Source organism: Hypanus sabinus, unplaced genomic scaffold (genome assembly GCF_030144855.1).
Source record: "Hypanus sabinus isolate sHypSab1 unplaced genomic scaffold, sHypSab1.hap1 scaffold_306, whole genome shotgun sequence".
In the NCBI taxonomy this organism is placed as follows: Eukaryota; Metazoa; Chordata; class Chondrichthyes; order Myliobatiformes; family Dasyatidae; genus Hypanus; species Hypanus sabinus.
In genome coordinates this window covers 402,644-422,553 of record NW_026781218.1, presented here as the reverse complement: position 1 = coordinate 422,553, position 19,910 = coordinate 402,644, and the positions used below count along the sequence as shown (strand labels likewise).

The following is a 19,910-nucleotide window of genomic DNA, read 5'->3' as shown; positions in this document are numbered from 1 at the left end:
ACCAGGCAGTGATGCAGACTCTCAGGATGTTCTCAAGTTGCCTCTGTGGAAAGTTCTTGGGAATTGGGGAAACATTCCAAACTTCCTCTACAGTCTGAGGTGAAAGAGGCGCTGTTGTGCCTTTTTCACCAGACAGCCGGTATGTACAGACCTGGTGGGATCCTCGGTAATGTGTATGCTGAGGAACTGAAAGCTGTTCACCCTCGGAACAGCAGATCCATTGATGTCAGAAAGGTTTATCCTGTATCCATTCTTTCTGTCATCCACAACCTGCTCCTTTGTTTTTATGAAAATGAGAGAGAGGTTGTTTTCTAGACACCAGACAGATGTTGTTCAGACTGCAGACAGAGTCAGCAATCAAATGGTTGAGCATGGTGATATGAATGTGCTGAGCCGTGTATATCACAATGCAAGAAGCATCGTTGGAAAGCCAGGTTAGCCCAGGGCATGGAATTATGATATTGTAGCCATTACTGGGAGTAGGCTATACCCAACAATCTGAGGGATTTAGAGGAACAAATTTGTGGAGAGATCACAGACTATTCCAAGAAACAAAGGTTGAGATTGTAAGCAATTTTAACTTTCCATATATTGAGTGGGACTCCCATACTGTAAAAGAACTAAAAGGGGTAGAGCTTGTCAAATGTGCCCTTAATCAGGACATAGAATTCCTGATGTAGAAGTGTGCAATAAGCTGTTAGGCAATGATCAGGGCTAGTGACAGCAATTGGTATATGGGAAAACTTCATATCTAGTGATCATAATGTTATTAGATTCCAAGTAAATATGGAAAAAGAGTAGTCCGGAACACAGAGTGAGATTCTAAATTGGAGAAAGGTCAATTTTGATGGCGTCAGAAAGGATTTGCCAAGTGTGGTTTGGGACAGAATGTTTTTTGGCAAAGGAGTACTTAGTCAGTGGGACACCTTCAGAAGATAAATTTTAATGGTGTAGAGTATGTATGTATCCGTCAAAATAAAAGTTGAGATGCAAATGGTGCAGGGAGCCTTGGTTTTCAAGAGGAATCAAGGCCCCATATATTTTGTTCCTGGGTGCAACCAAGACTCATTAATGACTACAGTATCATCATTCCATGCCCTGAGCATATCTGACCTCTTTTTTAGTTGTCATCTGTCGGCTTCTAAAAGCTTGCCAATAGTTTCTGCTCTTTGCTCTCTCTTTGGCTTTCATGTTGGGTTTGGCTGGTCATTTTGCCACAGTTGTGTCCTCCTGCCTTTCCAATGCTTGCACTACTTTGGGATGTATCCATCACTCAGCTCCCAAAGTGCTCCAGAAACTCCAGCCATTGCTGCTCCATTGTCACTGCTGCCAGTTTCCCTTCCAATCAAGTCTGGCCAGCTTCTCTGTCATTGAAACATGTACAGAACAGAAACCTGCCATTTGGCCCATCTTCTCAATGTTGGAAAAACATTTCAGCTGTGGAATGCAATGACCTGCACAGGGACCATAGCACTCCATACACCTCCCATCCAGATACCCATCCAAACTTCTCTTAAATGGTGAAATCGAGCTACCATACACCATTTGTGCTGGCATCTCATTCCACACCCTCATGGCCAATAATTTGTTCCCCATAAATTTTCACGTCCTCACTTACCCATCACCGCTGGTTGTTGTAACAATTAAAATCAGTTGAAAAAGCCTGCTTGCATTTACCCATTCTATACCCTTATATTTTGTGTACACAGAAACATAGAAAACCTACAGCACAATACAGACCTTTTGGCTCAAACATATCCATACCTTAGATCTACCTAGGCTTACCCCTAGTCCTCTAACTTTCTAAGCTCCATGTATCCATCCAGGAGTCTCTTAAGGACCCTTTCATTTCCACCTCCACCACGGCCGCTGGCAGCCCATTCCATGCACTCACCACTCCCTGTGTGAGAAATAAGAACTATCTTCTATACTTCAAACAAATCCTCAAAGCAATGTATTAGTTCCTTGTTTATGTTTGGAGCCTTTTTTTACGTGTATAAGATGATGATGGGCAGTGATTGTGTGGATAGCCAGAGGTTTTTTTTTCTGAGGGTTGAAATGGCTAATATGGGGGGCATACAGTCTTTTAAGGTGCTTGGAAATAGATACCGAGGGGATATCAGGGGTAAGTTTATTACACAGAGAGTGCTGGATGTGCGTATTGCACTGCCAGCAGCTGTGTTTGAGGCAGATAAAATAGGGTCTTTTAACAGCCTCTTAGATAGGGACATAGAAAAATAGAGGGCTGTGTGCTGGGGAAGTTGCAGGAAGTTTCTAGAGTAGGTTACATGGTTGGCACAGGACTGTGGGCCAAAGTGCCTGTAATGTGCTGTAGATATCACTGTTATATGTTAAGGAGCAAAACAGCTTTGGGTAACTTCCGATCATGTGGTACCACCCCCGTCACTAAGGATGACTTAATGATCTCTGCCAGGGACCCGACAATTTCTGCACTTGCCACCCACAGGGTCTGAGGTAGCACCTTCTCATGCCGTGGAGATTTATCCACCCTTCTCTGCCTCAGGATAGGAAACACCTCCTCTACTTTAGTGTACAGGATCCACGATGTTAATTCCACTTTTCCACACTTCCATTGACTCCCTCCCCCCCTCTCCCTCCCCTTCTCCCCTCCTCCCCCCCTCTCTCCATCCTCCACCTTGGCTTCCACTTTCTCTCTCTGTCTCCCATCTATGGCTCTCCCCCTCTCTGCCCCTCCTCCATTCCCACACCCTCTCTCCCCCTTTCCATTTTCACCCTTTCCCCACTCTCCTTTCCAATTTCCCTCTGTTCCTCACTCTTTTGTATTCCTCGCTTTCTCTCGCGACTCTCCCTCCCCATATCTCTCTCCTCCACGTCCCTTTCTCTGCCTCGTATCCTGCTCTCCCCTTTCACTCTCTCTCCCCATCCCCCTCTTTCTCCATGCTTATCTCTCTCTGTCTCCATGCTTATCTCTGTCCCTCTCCTCTCTCTCGCTCTCTGTCTCCCCTTTTCCCTTTTCAATTTCTCTCCTTTTCTGTCTCTCACTCTCTCTCTATCCCTCACCCTTCCACCCACACTCCCTCCTTTTCCCTCTCCCTCAGTGCTTTCTCTCTCCACTGTCATCTCTCACTGCCACCGTCCCTATTAAACATCTCTTTCTTTCTCTCTCCTGTCCCTCTCCCCTTTACTACTTTTCCTGTCTCCCTTCTCCTTCACTCTCTTCTCAATTTATCTCTCGTTCTACTCTCTCTCTCTCTCTCTCTCTCTCTCTCGCTCTTTCTCACACTCTGTACGGTAGACCATCGCCTGCCTGTTTGTGAATGTGTTCTGCGCTCTGATCTGCACTCCCGCCCTCATCCCGTACTCGCCAAACGTCCGAATATTCCCCTGCACTGGGTACTGCTACACCGGGTGTCGAATACTGCGTTTCCCCCACCCCACAAAAACGCTAGCGAGCCAGCCGTCATTCACCCACCAACCGAGATCCCCACGCTGCCTTCCCCCTCTCCCGCGGCATTATTCTCCTCGCCTCGCCGTAACTCTCCCTGGCTCCAGGCCTCCATTTCTCCTGCCGAACTCCCTCCGAACCCTCCTCCCTTTCGGTGTAGCGTCCCCTCTCTCCTCAACTCCCCCCTCCATCTCCTGTCCCCACCCTCTCTTTCTCTCCTCCCCTGCTCAATTTGATTCCTTCCTCTGCCCCTTACCGAGAATGGTGGTGATCAACGCTATCCAGCCCGCCCTGCCAGACCTCGTCTCCATCTTCACCAGCAAGCCCACGTCCTCTCGTGCCTTCGACGGGCCTCAGGGACGTCACACAGCCCACCCTACAGGGCAGCCCGAAGGATTCGGACAGAGCGACCTGAGTAGGGGAGCAAAACAAATTCCAATGCGGAATTTTGGAGATGTGGCATGGTGTGGGGTAAACGTGCCAGCATCTTCTCGTAGCTATATGCCTCCCCATGAGTTCCCCCAAGTTCCAGGTCTTTTGTTACAAGTGGCTCTCTCCCATCTTCACCACCCTGTCACTCCTGAAACACTCAATCCCAGTTCCCTCACTCTCCCCTCTATCACCGCCAGTCGTACACTAGCTGGCGGCCATTTTGTGCTGGATATCACAGACAACCGCTCTTAAAGCATTGCCGACCCTTTTGCTCACCTTACGCTTACTTCGCCTTACCTCATCGCCATCTTTCTCTCTCTGTTACCCAATGAGTCACCCCTACTCACCCTGTCAGCCCTGGCACATTTATCCCCTCTCTGACCCCTTGCCCTTTCTACCGCCATCCACCACATCCTGGATGAGTCGCTCCCCTCTCTCTCCGTTGCCACACTCAACTCTCCGTCCCATCAGCCCTGGCCGCTTCCCCGACCCCTTGCTCCCCCTTTCCCCCGTCCACGCCCCCCTTTACGGTAGCTCGTCTTATTTGCGAAGGAAATGTCACCACCCACCCATCCTCCACTATTGAAAACGTCACTCCCCGACACTCCCCAACCTGTTCCTCCCCACCTATCCTCTCAGACCACTGTATCCCATTACTCCCCCTCCCTCCCCATGCCATCACTTCCCCTCCCTCCCCGTCCCATCAATCCCGCTCCCTTCCAGTCGTTTCACTTCTCCTCGACCCGTGTTTATCTTCTCCATGTAGGCCACCAGTTTGTGACAGGAACTTTCGCCCCTTTGCCTCCGTCCCCTATTGAGTCAGTGACTTCGCCACGCTCACCGTCTCATCAGTCCACTCCTCGTCCCATCACTCCTCTTCCTCCCAAACCCCTCACCCCTCCTCCCCAAAACCCACGTGTATATGTGTATGTGTGAATATCTCAGATATATACATTAGTTTATTCAATTACAACACTATTAGAAGTAAAACATATATAAAATATGCAAGACGATATAAAACAAATTAAAATACTGTTATAACAATCAATAACACACTCGATCCCGGGATTGTATCCACGGGCACCGAATGTTCCTTCGCCATATATTCTGAGTGTGACAGTGGCCATTGTAAGTCAGTGTCTCACTCCATCCCTGGCGGCCACATTAACACATTAACCAAAAATTCGCTTATTTTAAATCAGCGCATCCCTCCCTCTCTTCTGCTCATTTCTACCTAAGCCGCCACCCCCTCCCCAACGGCCATTTTAAGTGAATCGTCGGCCATTTGAAGTCAACGTGTCCTTCACTCCTTCTCTGTCGCTCACTATAACCAAAGCATCGCTCCCTCCTTGGTCCCGTTTCAACCCGACCGAGCGGGGTCTCCTTCTGTCACCATATCTCTCCCTTTTCCTCAACAACATTAACCATGGTGCCGGCCGTTTTCAATAGCACTGAGACAATCGTCCCAAACTGTCCCGTCAGACATTTTAAACAGAGGAGCAACCGTTTTACGTCAGAGCATCACTCTGTCCCAATAGATCGTTTTACATCGACCCATTACCCCCTCTCTCCTCACAATGTGCCACTGTTTCCATTTCGGCCATTTTACCCAGTGCGTCTTTCCCTCCTGTTGGCCATTTGAAGTCTGTCCATCACTCTCTCCCTGTCGGCCATTGTAACCAAGTTCTCAGGGGCTATTTCAGATCGGCCGCCAATCTCTCTGACTCCTTTCCTGGAGTCCATTTACTCTCAGTGCATCCCTCCTTGCCTGGTGACCATTTTCAGTGCACGCGTCACTCTCTTCCTGGTGATAATTGCATATTTTGGCTTTAATCCAGAATCCTATTTGAAACAGCACATAACACCCTGCTTTGTGATATTTTTTCAATCAGTAAGTCATACACACCCTGTTGACACTTTTAACTCGGCCTGTCACTCTCACTCTTGTGTCTGTGAATCACTCCCGCCCTGTCGGCTACCTGGACACCGTGCGTGACTCCTTCCCCGGTGACCATTTTAACAACAGTGACAAGTTGTAGTTTAATTCCGTCCATCGACCCCTCCCTGGCGCCCAATGTCACTCAGGTCATCACTCTCTCCCTGGAGACATTTTCAGTCAAAGTTTCACTCCCTCCCTTTGATGATTCTGAATCCTTCTGTCACTCCCTCCCTAGTCACCATTTTCAATTGAAATTTTGTTTCAATTTAGTGAAACAGAAGTGGAAAGATATTTTCAACATTTTGAAACTATTGCTCAGATGTCAGAGTGGCCAAAAGGTAAATGGTCAGTATTGTTACAGAGTGTAACTAAAGGCAAAACACAACAAGTTTACAAAGCTTTAACTGCTGTGCAAGCACTTGATTATAATATTGTGAAAATGCATATTTTAAACGCATACAAATTAGTCCCAGAAGCTTATAGGGAAAGATTCAGAAGTTTGAAAAAGTCTGTGGAAAAGACTTATGTGGAATTTGCCTATGATAAAGCTGTATGTTTTGAGAGATGGGTTTCTTCTAAAAATGTAAATGGGGACTATGATACATTGAGAGAGCTGATTTTAATAGAGGAATTTAAAAGAAGCATTCCTGGTGAAGTAAGGACCTACTTAAATGAGAGGGATACTGATAAATTGCAGGATTGTGCTAGATTAGCTGATGAGTATGTTTTAATCCATAAGAATAAATTTCCTCAGAGTAGAAATTTTAAGAGGAAAAATAACATGGAGACTCAAGGTAAATCAGAAATTAAATCAGAAGTTAATGACACAGGTAAGGAGGAAGGAAAACCTGTGAAGGAAAGACAGTTTAGTCTTATTTGCAACTATTGTAAGAAGCCTGGCCATGTAATAGCTAACTGTTTCAGATTGAAAAAGAAAGAGAAGGAGAAAGAGAAAGAGAAGGAAGCAGTTCCTGAAGGAATCACCTGTAAAGTTACAGGGTTTGATAAACACAAATGAGGCTTTGTTAGAGTCTGACCAAGTTAAAAAGGGATATGATCATTTTATAACTGAAGAAGGACCCTTGAAAGAAGGATCTACTCTGGTGCCAATAAAAGTCCTTAGGGATACTAGAGCTTCTCAATCACCGATGTTAGACCGTGTGTTGAAGTTTAATGAAGAGTCTGATACTGGTGAGGTAAATTACATAGGAGGTGTTGGGAGTGATTTTATGCCTGTATATTTACATAAAGTAAATTTAAAATCAGGGTTAGTTACAGGATTTGTTGAAGTAGGATTACAGCATAGCTTACCTGTGAAGGGTATTTGTTTATTGTTATGTAATGACTTGGCAGGTGGACAAGTTTTTCCTGAAGTGCATTTGACAATGGAGTTAGAGGAACCAGAGTTGAATTCTAACATAGATTCTTCCTGTGTTGTGACTAGAGCTATGGCTAAAAAGATAGATGCGCAGAATGAGGTTGTTATTCAGGACTGTTCAACTCAGGATTCGAGTTTTGAGGATGTGTCAGAGACTTTCTTATCTTCGTTGTTTGAACAAGATTCTTGGAGTAAGTCTGACTTTGAAGTTTTATCTCTGTCTCGGAAGGAGATGTTAACAGAGCAGAATAGAGACCCTGAGATAATAAAATTAAGGGAACAAGCTTAACTAGGTAGTGAAATTGAGAAGGTGCCAGTAGGATATTACTTGGAAAAAGGAGTGTTGATGAGGAAGTGGAGATCGCCTACAATTCCTGTGAGTGAGTATTGGAATGTTGTTTACCAGGTAGTTGTCCCGAAAGTTTATCGAAATGAGATTTTGACTGTAGCTCATAGTGTGCCTTTAGGTGAACATCAAGGGGTAAGGAAAACTGTGAACAAGATATTAAAACATTTTTACTGGCCTGGTTTAAGAAAAGATGTGGCGATGTTTTGTAAAATGTGCCATACTTGTCAAATTGTGGATAAATCAAATCAGGTTACACCAGTAGCTCCATTACAACCTATTCCAGCATTTGGTAAACCATTTTATAAAGTTATTGTAGATTGTGTTGGTCCATTACCAAAGACAAAAACTGGTTATCAGTATTTGTGGACTATCATGTGTATCTCGTCTAGGTTTCCAGAGGCAGAACCACTTAGTAATAAAAAAGCTAAAACTGTGACAAAGGCTCTTTTAAAATTCTTTACCTATTTTGGATTACCTAAGGAGATACAAAGTGATCAAGGCAGTAATTTTATGTCTGGATTGTTTCAACAGATGGTTTATAAATTGGGAGCTAAGCAAATCACTTGGTCTGCATACCATCCAGGGGAATCGGCCAAACGTCGCCATCCCGCGGGTGGGGATGTTCACACGATCACTCTCAGACCGGGTCTGACTCCCCGCAGAGGTCTCAGTTTCTTCCCACCGGTCTCACTGAACCAATTCTCCCCCAGCCTGAAACAGATGTGAGAATAAAGATGAAATAAACAGATTACACAACAGTGTCAGTAACAGGGGACCGGGGTTAATGTTTCAACAACACTCACAGACAAATATCACCAGAAAACCCGCGGATCCGCTGAGATTTTATCACATTTAACATTAACACAGACACTCACCGGATCCGCTCCAGTCTCGGGAGGGTCAGTATGAGGCAGCGGAGAGCGGGGACAGATCGGTCTGTCAGCGAGTTTAATCTCAGGTCCAGCTCCGTCAGTGATGGGTTTGTACTGAGAGCGGAGACGAGATCCTCGGCACCAGAATCTGTGAGACCGACATTGTTCAGCCTGGAGATGAGAGAGAGTGAGGGTGAAGGACACAGAGAGACAGGAGACGGTACAAATCCCCCGTGTTTATCAGTAACACAATTACTGATCACATTAATGTTCAGTGTCAGACACCCAGTGACTGTGAACACAATCTCCCTCAGCCTGGAGATGAGAGAGAGTGAGGGTGAAGGACACAGAGAGACAGGAGACGGTACAAATCCCCCGTGTTTATCAGTAACACAATTACTGATCACATTAATGTTCAGTGTCAGACACCCAGTGACTGTAAACACAATCTCCCTCAGTCTGATACTTACCACAGTTTCTGTATTTTACACTCCGGGTTCCTCAGAGCCGCAGACATCAGTTTCACTCCTGAATCTCACAGTTTATTCTCATTTAGGTTTAGCTCCGTCAGTGATGAGTTTGTACTGAGAGCGGAGACGAGATCCTCGGCACCAGAATCTGTGAGACCGACACCCCTCAGCCTGGAGATGAGAGAGAGTGAGGGTGAAGGACACAGAGAGACAGGAGACGGTACAAATCCCCAGTGTTTATCAGTAACACAATTACTGATCACATTAATGTTCAGATTCAGAACCCCAGTGACAGTAAACACAATCTCCCTTAGTCTGGTATTTACCACAGTTTCTGTATTTTACACTCCGCGTTCCTCAGAGCCGCAGACACCAGTTTCACTCCTGAATTTCCTAGTTTATTCTCATTTAGGTTTAGCTCCGTCAGTGCTGGGTTTGTACTGAGAGCGGAGGCGAGATCCTCGGCACCTGTATCTGTGAGACCGACACTGTCCAGCCTGGAGATGAGAGAAAGTGAGGGTGAAGGACACAGAGAGACAGGAGATGGTACAAATCCCCAGTGTTTATCAGTAACAGAATTACTGATTTTTTTCTTCAGCACGACTGGGCAAGTCGGCCAGTGAGAACAGCGAGAAGAGTTTAAAAGGAAGACAGATTTACAGAGCGAGCGTCAGAGGAGCGGGAGACAGAGTAGGAAGGCTTTGGCTCAACGGGGCTTCGGTGATAAAGGATCGAGGCGAGGTAGGTTATCTGTTTACAATACAGACAGAGAGTATGTGTGTGAGGCTGGGTTTCTGTGCTCGGTGTCAGATGTGGGAGATCCTGGAGACTCCCAGCCTCCTGGACGGCAACATCTGCACCCGGTGTGTCGAGCTGCAGCTCCTTAGGGACCGAGTTAGGGAACTGGAGATGCAGCTCGATGACCTTCGTCTGGTCAGGGAGAGCGAGGAGGTGACAGAGAGGAGTTACAGGCAGGTGGTCACACCGGGGCCACGGGAGACTGAAGATATAGGTCACAGTGAGGAGAGGGAAGGGCAAGAAGCAGGTACTAGAGAATACCCCAGTGGCTGTCCCCCCGACAGTAAGTTCCCCTGTTCGAGTACTGCCGGAGGAGGGTGGCCTATGGGGTTGGGGAGCATCAGTGTCAGTGCCTCTGGCACAGTCTGGCCCTGTGGCTCAGGAGGACAGGGAAAGGAAGAGGATGTCAGTAGAGATAGGGGACTATAGTTAGGGCGTCAGTTACACGATTCTGTGGACGCAGGAAAGAAACTCGGATGGTAGTTTGCCTCATAGGTGCCGGGGTCTGGGATGTTTCTGATCACGTCCAAGATATCCTGCAGTGGGAGGGAGAACAGCCAGAGGTTGTGGTACATATTGGTACCAGTGACATTGGTAGGAAAAGAGAAGAGGTGTTGAAAACAGACTACAGGGAGTTAGGAAGGAAGTTGAGAAGCAGGACCTGAAAGGTCGTGATCTCGGAATTACTGCCTGTGCCACGTGACAGTGAGAATAAGATTAGGATGAGGTGGAGGATAAACGCGTGGCCGAGGGATTGGAGCAGGAGGCAGGGATTCAGATTTCTGGATCATTGGGACCTCTTTTGGAGCAGGTGTGACCTGTGCAAAAATGACGGGTTGCACTTGAATCCCGGGGGACCAATATCCTGGCAGGAAGATTTGCTAAGGCTACAGGGGAGAGTTTGAACTAGAATTGCTGGGGGGAGGGAACAAAATTGATGTGACGGAGGAGAGGGAGGTTGACTCAGAAATAGAGAGAATTTGGAGACAGTGTGAAAGGGAGGATACGCAGGTGATAGAGAATGGAGGCACTCAGTCCGATGGTTTGAGATGTGTCTATTTTAATTCAAGGAGTATGATGAATAAAACGGATGAGCTTCGAGTGTGGATCAGCTCTTGTAGCTATGATGTGGTGGCCATTACAGAGACTCGGATGGTGCAGAGGCAGGAATGGCTACTTCAAGTGCCAGGCTTTAATTGTTTCAGAAAGGAAAGGGAGGGAGGCAAAAGAGGTGGAGACCTGGCACTGTTGATCAGAGATAGAGTCACGGCTACAGAAAAGGAGGACGTCATGGAGGGGTTGACTATGGAGCCTCTGTGGAAGTTAGGAACAGGAAGGGGTCAAAACTCTACTGGGTGTTTTGTATAGACCACCCAACAGTAACAGTGACATCGAGGAGCAGATAGGAAGACAGATTCTGGAAAGGAGTAATAATAACAGGGTTGTTGAGGTGTGAGATTTTAATTACCCAAATATTGATTGATATCTCCATGGAGTGAAGCGTTCAGATGGGGTGCAGTTTGTTAGGTCTGTTCAGGAAGGTTTATTGACACAATATGTAGATAAGCCTACAGGAGGGGAGGCTGTACTTGATCTGAAATGAACCTGGCCAGGTGTCAGATCTCTCAGTGGGAGAGCATTTTGGAGACAGTGATCACAAATATGTCTCTTTTACCATACCCTTAAAGAGGTCTAGGATCAGGTTAGTTAGGGAAACCTTTAATTGGAGTAAGGTGAACTATGGAGCTATCAGGTTGGAACTTGTAAGCATGAATTGGAAACAGATGTTCTCAGGGAAATGTACCGAAGAAATATAGAAAATGTTCAGGGGATATTTGTATGGGGTTCTGAGTAGGTAAGTTCCAATGAGACATGGAAAGGACGGTAGGAGACAAGATCAGTGATGTACAAAAGCTGTTGTAAATCTAGTCAAGAAGAAGAGCTTACGAAAGGATCAAAAAACGAGGTAATGATATGAATCTGGAAGATTATAAGGCTGGCAGGGAGGAGCTTAAGAATGAAATCAGGAGACCTAGAATGGGCCATGAGAAGGCCTTGGCGGACAGGATTAAGGAAAACCCCGAAGCATTCTGCAAGTATGTGAAGAGCAAGAGGATAAGATGTGAGAGAATGGGACCAAACAAGTACGGCAATGGAAAAGTGCATATGGAACCGGAGAAAATAGCGGAGTTATTTAATAAACCATTTGCTTCGGTATTCCTAACGGAAAAGGATCTTGGCAATTGTAGGGATGAATTGCACTGGACTGAAAAGCTTGAGAATGTAGATATTAAGAAAGACGATGTGCTGGAGCTTTTGGAAAGCATCATGTTGGATAAGTCACCTGGACTGGAAGAGATGTACCCCAGGCTACTGTTGGAAGCAAGGGAGAGGATTGCTGAGCCTCTGACAATGATCTTTGCATCATCAATGAGGACGTGAGAGTTTCCGGAGGATTGGAGGGTTGCGAATGTTGTTCACTTATTCATGAAAGGGAGTAAGGATAGCTCAGGAAATTATAGGCTAGGGAGTCTTACTTCAGTGGTTGGTAAGTTGACGGAGGAGATCCTGAGAGGTAGGACTTTTGAACATCTGGAGAGGTAAAATATGATTAGCAATATTCAGCTTGGCTTTGTCAAAGGCAGGTCGTGCCTTACGAGCCTGAATGATTTTTTTGATGATGTGACTAAAAACATTGACGAAGGTAGAGCAGTAGATGTAGTGTATATGGATTTCAGCAAGACATTTGATAAGGTACCCCAAGCAAAGCTTATTGAGAAGGTAAGGAGGTATGGGATTCAAGGGGACATTGCTTTGTGGATCCAGAACTGACTTGCCCACAGAAGGCTAAGTGGCTGCAGACGGGTCATAATCTGCATGGAGGTCGGTGACCAGTGCAGTGCCTCAGGGATCTGTTCTGGGACCCCTACTCTTTGTGATTTTCATAAATGACCTGGATGAGTTTGTGGAGGGATGGGTTAGTAAATTTGTTGATGACACAAAGGTTGGGGTGCAGTGGATAGTGTGGGGGGCTGTCAGAGTTCACAACGGGACATTGATAGGATGCAAAACTGGGCTGAGAAGTGGCAGATAGAGTTCAACCCAAATAAGTGTGAAGTGGTTCACTTTATTACGTCAAATATGATGGCAAAATATAGTATTAATGGTAAGACTTGGCAGTATGGAGGACCAGAGGGATCTTGGGGTCCGAGAACATAGGACACTCAAAGCAGCTATGCAGGTTGACTCTGTAGTTAAGAAGGCGTACGGTGTATTGGCCTTCATCAGTCGTGGGATTGAGTTGAAGAGTCGAGAGGTAATTTTTAAGTGTTGAGAGATTATGAGGGGGATAGATCGAGTTGACGTGGATAGGCTTTTCCCATTGAGAGTAGGGGAGATTCAAACAAGAGGACATGAGATGAGAGTTAGGGGGCAAAAGTTTAAGGGTAACACGAGGGGGAATTTCTTTACTCAGAGAGTGGTGGCTGTGTGGAATGAGCTTCTAGTAGAAGTGGTAGAGGCAGATTCGGTATTGTCATTTAAAGTAAAATTGGATAGGTAAATGGATAGGAAAGGAATGGAGGGTTATGGGCAGAGTGCAGGTCGGTGGGAGTAGGTGAGAATAAGCGTTTGGCACAGACTAGAGGGGTCAAGATGGCCTGTTTCCGTGCTGTAATGTTATATGATTAAATGCTGTAGCTATATAGGACCCTGGTCAGACCCTACTTGGAGTACTGTGTTCAATTCTGGTCGCCTCACTATAGGAAGGACATGGAAACCAGAGGAGAGTTTCAAGGATGTTGCCTGGATTGGGGAGCATGCCTGATGAGAATAGGTCGTGTGAACTCGGACTTTTCTCTTGGAGTGACGGAGGATGAGAGGTGATTTGATAGAGGTGTACAAGATAATGAGAGGAATTGATCATGCAGATAGTCAGAGGCTTTTTCCCAGGGCTGAAATGGCTAGCATGACAGGGCGTATTTTTAAGGTGCTTGGCAGTAGGTACAGAGGAGAGGTCAGGGGTAAGTTTTTTTACACAGAGAGTGGTGAGTGCGTGGAATGGGCTGCTGGCGGTGGTGTTGGAGATGGAAGTGATCGGATCTTTAAACACCAGCATGGCTACATGGAGCTTAGAAATATAGAAGGCTATGGGTAAAACTGAGGTAATGCTAAGGTAGAAACATGTTCAGCACAGCGTTGTGGGCCGAAGGGCCTGTATTGTCCTGTATGTTTTCTATGTCTTTTTTGTTTCGACTGATCACATTAATGTTCAGTGTCAGACACCCAGTGACTGTCTCCCACAGTCTGGTACTTACCGCAGTTTCTGTATTTTACATTCCGGGTTTCTCAGAGCCACAGACGCCAGCTTCACTCCTGAATCTCCCAGTTCATTCTGCCCAAGTCTAAACACAAACAGACAGATTCATGAACAAAGTGATTCAAAACGTGGGTCTGAGGGAATATGCTTACTCGGGTATTTAAAGAAACATTAAACCCTTCAGTAGATCACTGATCGGAGTTCTCATCACTGTCAAAGTCCCTCACTGCCCAGATCCAGGGTATTCGCAGAATGTCAGTAATTAAGTCTGTCGGTGTGACTCAGTAAACCCCACACATTCTGTCCCTTAGCCCGATGGAGAGAAAAGTGTTCCTCACCGAAATGCAGAAATGTCAATGGGACACAGTGAAATAGACCCACCCGAGCTAAAGGGATGGGGAAGAGAGATCCCACAGGAGGAAGGGGGATGGGGAAGAGAGACCCCACAGGATTAAGGGTGATGGGGAAGAGAGATCCCACAGGAGGAAGGGGGATGGGGAAATGAGATCCCACAGGTGGAAGGGGGATGGGGAAGAGCGATCCCAGAGAAGGATGGTGGATATGGAAGAGAGATCCCACGGGAGGAAGGCTGACGGGGAAGAGAGATCCCACAGGAGGGACGGGGAAGAGGGATCCCACGGGAGGAAAGGCGATAGGGAAGAGAGATCCCTCAGGTGTAAGGAGTTTTGGAAGAAAGATCCCACAGGAGGAAGGGGGACGTGGAAGAGAGATCCCACAGGAGGAAATGGGATGGGGATCCCAGATGAGGATGGGAGATGAGGAAGAGATATCCCAGATAAGGAAGGGAGATGGGGAAGAGAGATCCCACAGGAGGAAGGGGGCTAGGGAAGAGATCTCCCAGGAGGATTGGGGATGGGGAAGTGATATCCCACAGTAGGTAGACTGATGTGTAAGAGAGATGCCACAGTAGGAAGGGAGTCAGGGATCTAGATCAGAGAATCCACAGGAGGAACGGGGATGGGGAAAAGTGTTCCCGCAGGAGGAAGGGGGACAAGGATGTGGGATCCCGCAGATTTAAGGGGGATGGGGAAGAGAGATCCCACAGAAGGAAGGGTGACGGAGAAGCGAGATCCCACAGGAGGAAGGGGGATGGAGAAGTGTGATCCCACAGGAAGAAGGGGCCTGGGGAAGTGATCCCACAGGAGAAAGGGTGATGGGGATCTTGTTCAGTGATCCCACAGGATGAAGGGGGACGGGGAAGTGGGATCCCACAGGAAGAAAGGTGGTAGGGAAGAGAGATCCCTCAGGAGGAATGGGGAATTGGAATTGGAAATCTGCCACAGGAGGAAGTGGGATGGTGAAGAGAGGTCCCACAGGAGGTAATGGGATGGGGAAGATAGATCCCACAGGAGGAAGTGGGATTGGGAAGAAAGATCCCAGAGAAGGAAGGGGGATGGGCAAGAGAGATCCCAGATAAGGAAGGGAAATGGGGAAGAGATCCCACAGGAGGAAGGAGGACTTGGAAGAAAGTTCCCCTAGGAGGATTGGGGATGGGGTAGATATATCCCACAGTAAGAATACTGATGTGTAAGAGGGATCACACAGTAGGAAGGGGGATGGTGAAGACATATCCCACAGGAGAAAGGGGGTCGGGGATCTAGATCAGATAATCCACAGGAGGGATGGGGATGGGGGAGAGCTCCCACAGGAGAAAGGGCGATAGGGAAGAGAGATCCCACAGGAGGAAAAGGGAGATAGGGAAGAGAGATCCCGCAGGAGGAAGGGGGCGGGGATCAGATCCCCAGAACGATTGGGGATGGGGATCTAGATCAGAGAATCCACAGGAGTAAGGGGGTTGTTTGGAAAGAAATCACAAAGAAGGAGGAGGAACGGGGATGAATGATCCTACAGGAGGAAGGGGGATGGGGTAGTTGAAACCCACAGAGGAAGCGGGATGGGGTAGACATCCCGCAGGAGGAAAGGGGAAGGGGAAGAGAGATCCAATGGGAGGATGTGGAAGAGAGATCCCACAAGAGGAAGGTGGATGTGGAAGAGATCACGCAGTAGGAAGGGGGATGGGGAAGAGATCCCACAATAGGAAGGGGGATGGGGATCTAGAGCAGATAATCCACAGGAGGAAGGGGGATGGTTGGAAAGAAATCCCAGAGAAGGTGAAGGAACGGGGACGAATGATCCCACGGGAGGAAGGGGGACGGGGAAGAGAGATCCCACAGGAGGAAGGGGGATGGGGAAGAGAGATCCCACAGGAGGATGGGGGACGGGGAAGAGAGATCCCACAGGAGAAAGGGTGATTGGGTAGAGATCCCAAAGGAGGAAGGGGGATATGGAAGAATGATCCCCCAGGAGGAATGGAGATGGGAGAGAGAGATACCACCTGGGGAAAGGGGATGGGGAAGATATAAAGCACAGGAGGATGGGAGATTGGGGAGAGAAATCCCAGAGAAGGGGGAGGGATGGGGAAGAGAGGACCTACAAGATTAAGGAGGATAGGGAAGAGTGTTCCCACAGGAGGAAGCGTGATGGGGTATTGACCCACAGGATGAAAGGGAATGGAGAAGAGATCACACAGGAGGAAGGGTGTACAGATTAGAGATCTGAAAGGGGATGAGGAAGAGATCTCCCACATGAGGAAAGGCGATAGGGAAGAGAGATCCCTCAGCAGGAAGGGAGACTTGGAAAAGATATCCCACTGTTCGAAGACTGACGGGGATGAGAGATCCCACAGGAGGAAGCGGGATGGGGAAGAGAGAACACAGAGGAGGATGGGGGATGAGCAAGAGAGATCCCACAGCAGGTAGTTGATGGGGAGAAGGGAGCGCACAGGAGGAAGCGGATAGGGAATGGAGATCCCACACGATGTTTGGGGGTTGGGGAAGATATATCCCTAGGAAGAAAAATGGTGAGGAGGAGATTTCCCACAGTTGGAAGGAGAATGGGGAAGACTGATCCAACAGGAGGAAGGGGGATGCGGAACAGTGATCCCATAGGAGGATGAAGAATAGGGAAGAGAGATCCCACAGGAAGAAGTGGGATGGAGGAGAGATCCCACCAGAAGGAAGGGGAATGGGGAAGAGAGATGTACAGGAGGAAGGGGGACAGTGAAGAGAGTTCCCACAGGAGGAAGGGGGACGGGGAAGAGAGATCGCACAGGAGGAAGGGGGAAAGGGAAGAGAGATCCGACAGGAGGAAGGTGACGGGGAAGAGACATCCGACAGGAGGAATGGGGATGGGGAAGAGACATCCCACAGGAGGAAATGGGATGCGGAAAAGAGATCACAGAGGAGTAAGGGGGTTGGGCGAAAGAGATCCCAGAGGAGGATGGGGGATGAGGAAGATATATCCCAGATAAGGAAGGGAGATGCGGAAGAGAGATCCAACAGCAGTAAGGGGGCTGGGGAAGAGATCCCCATGGCGGATTCGGGATGGGGAAGAGACATCCCACAGCAGGAAGACTGACGTGTAAGAGAGATCCCACAGGAGCAAGCTGGCTGGGGAAGTATCCCACAGGAGAAAGTGGGACGGGGATCTAGATCAGAGAACTCTCAGGAGGAACGGGAATGGGGGAGAGAGATCCCACAGGAGAAAGGGGGATGTGAGAGAGAGATGCCCCCGGAGGAAAGTGGATGGGCATGAGATAAACCGCAGGAGGATGGGGGATTTTGGAAAGAATCCCCAGGTAAGGTGGAGGTATGGGGAAGAGAGTTCCTGCAGGATGAATGGGTATGGGGAAGAGAGTTCCCACAGGAGGAATGGGGATGGGGAAGAGAGATCCCACAGGAGGAAGAGGGCTGGGTTAGAAATTCCACAGGAGGAAAGTGGATGGGGATCTAGATCAGTGAATCCACAGGAGGAAGTGGGATGGGGGAGAGAAATCCCAGAGAAGGAGGAGGGATGGGGACGAGAGATCTCACAGGAGGAAGGGGGATGGGGAAGAGAGATCCCACAGGAAGAAGGGAGCTGGGTTAGAGATCCCACAGGAGGAAAGGGCATAGGGAAGAGAGATCCCACAGGTGGAAGTTGGCTGGGTTAGAGATCCCACAGGAGGAAAGTGGATGGGGATCTAGATCAGTGAATCCACAGGAGGAAGGGGGATGGGGGAGAGAAATCCCAGAGAAGGAGGAGGGATGGGGACGAGATATCCTACAGGAGGAAGGGGGATGGGGAAGAGAGATACCACAGGAGGAAGTGGGATGGGGTAGAGATCCCACAGGAGGAAGGAGGATAGGGACGAGAGATCCTATAGGAGGAAGGAGGATGGGGAAGAGAGATCCCACTGAGGAAGCGGGATGGGGTAGAGATCCCACAGGAGGAAGCGGGCTGGGTAAGACGTCCAACAGGAAGAAGGGGAATGGGGATCTAGATCAGAGAATCCTCAGGAGGAAGAGGGATGGGGAGAGAAATCCCAGAGGAGGAATGGCGATGGTGAAGACAGATCCCACAGGAGGATGTGGAAGAGAGATGCCACAGGAGGAAGTTGATGGGGAGAAGGGAGCGCACTGGAGGAAGCAGATAGGGAATGGAGATCCCACACGATGTTAGGGGGTTGGGGAAGATATATCCCTAGGAAGAAAAATGGTGTGGAGGAGAATTCCCACAGTTGTAAGGAGAATGGGGACGATTGATCTGACAGGAGGAAGGGGTATGCGGAACAGTGATCCCATAGGAAGATGACGAATAGGGAAGAGAGATCCCACAGGAAGATGTCGGAAGGAGAAGAGAGATCCCACCGGAAGGAAGGGGAATGGGGAAGAGATATGTACAGGAGGAATGGGGACGGTGAGGAGAGTTCCCACAGGAGGAACGGGGACGGGGAAGTGAGATCGCACAAGAGGAAGGTGACGGGGAAGAGAGATCCCAGAGGAGGATGGGGGATGAGGAAGATATATCCCAGATAAGGAAGGGAGATGTGGCAGAGATATCCAACAGGAGGAAGGGGGCTGCGGAAGAGATCCCCATGGAGGATTCGGGATGGGGAAGAGATATCCCACAACAGGAAGACTGACGTGTAAGAGAGATCCCACAGGAAGAAGCTGGCTGGGGAAGTGATCCCACAGGAGAAAGGGGGATGTGAGAGAGAGATGCCCCCGGAGGAAAGTGGATGGGGATGAGATAAACCACTGGAGGATGCGGGATTTGGGAGAGAAACCCCAGAGAAGCTGGAGATATGGGGAAGAGAGTTCCCATTAGGAGGAAGGGGGATGGGGAAGAGAGATCCTACAGGAGGATGTGGTCTGCGTTAGAGATTCCACAGGAGGAAAGTGGGATGGGGGAGAGCAATCCCAGAGAAGGAGGAGAGATGGGGACGAGAAACCCACTGGAGGAAGGGGGATAGGGACGAGAGATCCCACAGGAAGAATGGGAATGGGGTAGAGAAATCCCACAGGTTGAAAGGGGGTGGGGAAGAGAGATCCTACAGGTGGAAGTGGGCTGGGTTAGAGATCCCACAGGAGGAAGGAGGTTAGGGACGAGAGATCCTACAGGAGGAAGGGGGATGGGGAAGAGAGATCCCACAGGAGGAAGGAGTACGGTGAATAGATTTCCCACAGGAGGAAGGGGGACAGGGAAGATAGGTCCCACAGGAGGAAGGTGACGGGGAAGAGAGATCCCAGTGGTGGAAGTGGGACAGGGAAGAGTGATCCTACAGGATGAAAGGCGATAGGGAAGAGAGATCCCTTAGGAGGAAGGAGGACTTAGAAGGAAGATCCCACAGGAGGACTGGGGATGGGTGAGAGGTATCCCACAGCAGGAAGACTGACGTGTAAGAGAGATCCCACAGGAGGAAGGGGGACGGGGAGGGGAGATCCCACAGGAGGAAGGGGGACGGGGAGGAGAGATCCCACAGGAGGAAGGGGGACGGGGAGGGGAGATCCCACAGGAGGAAGGGGGATGGGAAAGAGAGATCCCACAGGAGGAAAAGGGAGGGGGAATCGAGATCCCACAGGTGG

At 48.5% G+C, this 19,910-nt stretch overlaps 2 protein-coding genes across 2 annotated transcripts in view; both read right to left on the bottom strand.

The window, feature by feature from the left end:
* Positions 1-8,148: 8,148 nt before the first annotated feature.
* LOC132388370 (NACHT, LRR and PYD domains-containing protein 12-like) lies at positions 8,149-9,027 on the bottom strand. The gene is made up of 3 exons (XM_059960707.1): positions 8,868-9,027; positions 8,401-8,568; positions 8,149-8,236 (listed from the first exon to the last, which is right to left on the bottom strand). Exons 1-3 carry the CDS (start codon positions 8,912-8,914, stop codon positions 8,149-8,151), a joined length of 303 nt encoding a protein of 100 aa, XP_059816690.1. The 5' UTR covers positions 8,915-9,027.
* A 162-nt stretch (positions 9,028-9,189) lies between these two features.
* LOC132388369 (NACHT, LRR and PYD domains-containing protein 3-like) overlaps positions 9,190-19,910 on the bottom strand; it is a 33,061-nt gene continuing 22,340 nt past the window's right edge. The window contains exons 2-3 of the mRNA XM_059960706.1: positions 13,982-14,068; positions 9,190-9,364 (exon numbers count right to left, since the gene is read on the bottom strand). Coding sequence (XP_059816689.1) covers positions 9,190-9,364; positions 13,982-14,068 — 262 coding nt within the window. The remainder of the gene's footprint in view (positions 9,365-13,981; positions 14,069-19,910) is intronic.

Coding starts and splice junctions, on each gene's coding strand:
- LOC132388370 (XM_059960707.1), bottom strand. CDS start 8,914: ATGTCTGCGGCTCTGAGGAACCCGGAGTGTAAAATACAGAAACTGTG. Junction 8,569..8,867: donor TGTAAAATACAGAAACTGTG/GTAAGTATCAGA, acceptor TCTCATCTCCAG/GCTGAACAATGTCGGTCTCA. Junction 8,237..8,400: donor CCGAGACTGGAGCGGATCCG/GTGAGTGTCTGT, acceptor CATCTGTTTCAG/GCTGGGGGAGAATTGGTTCA.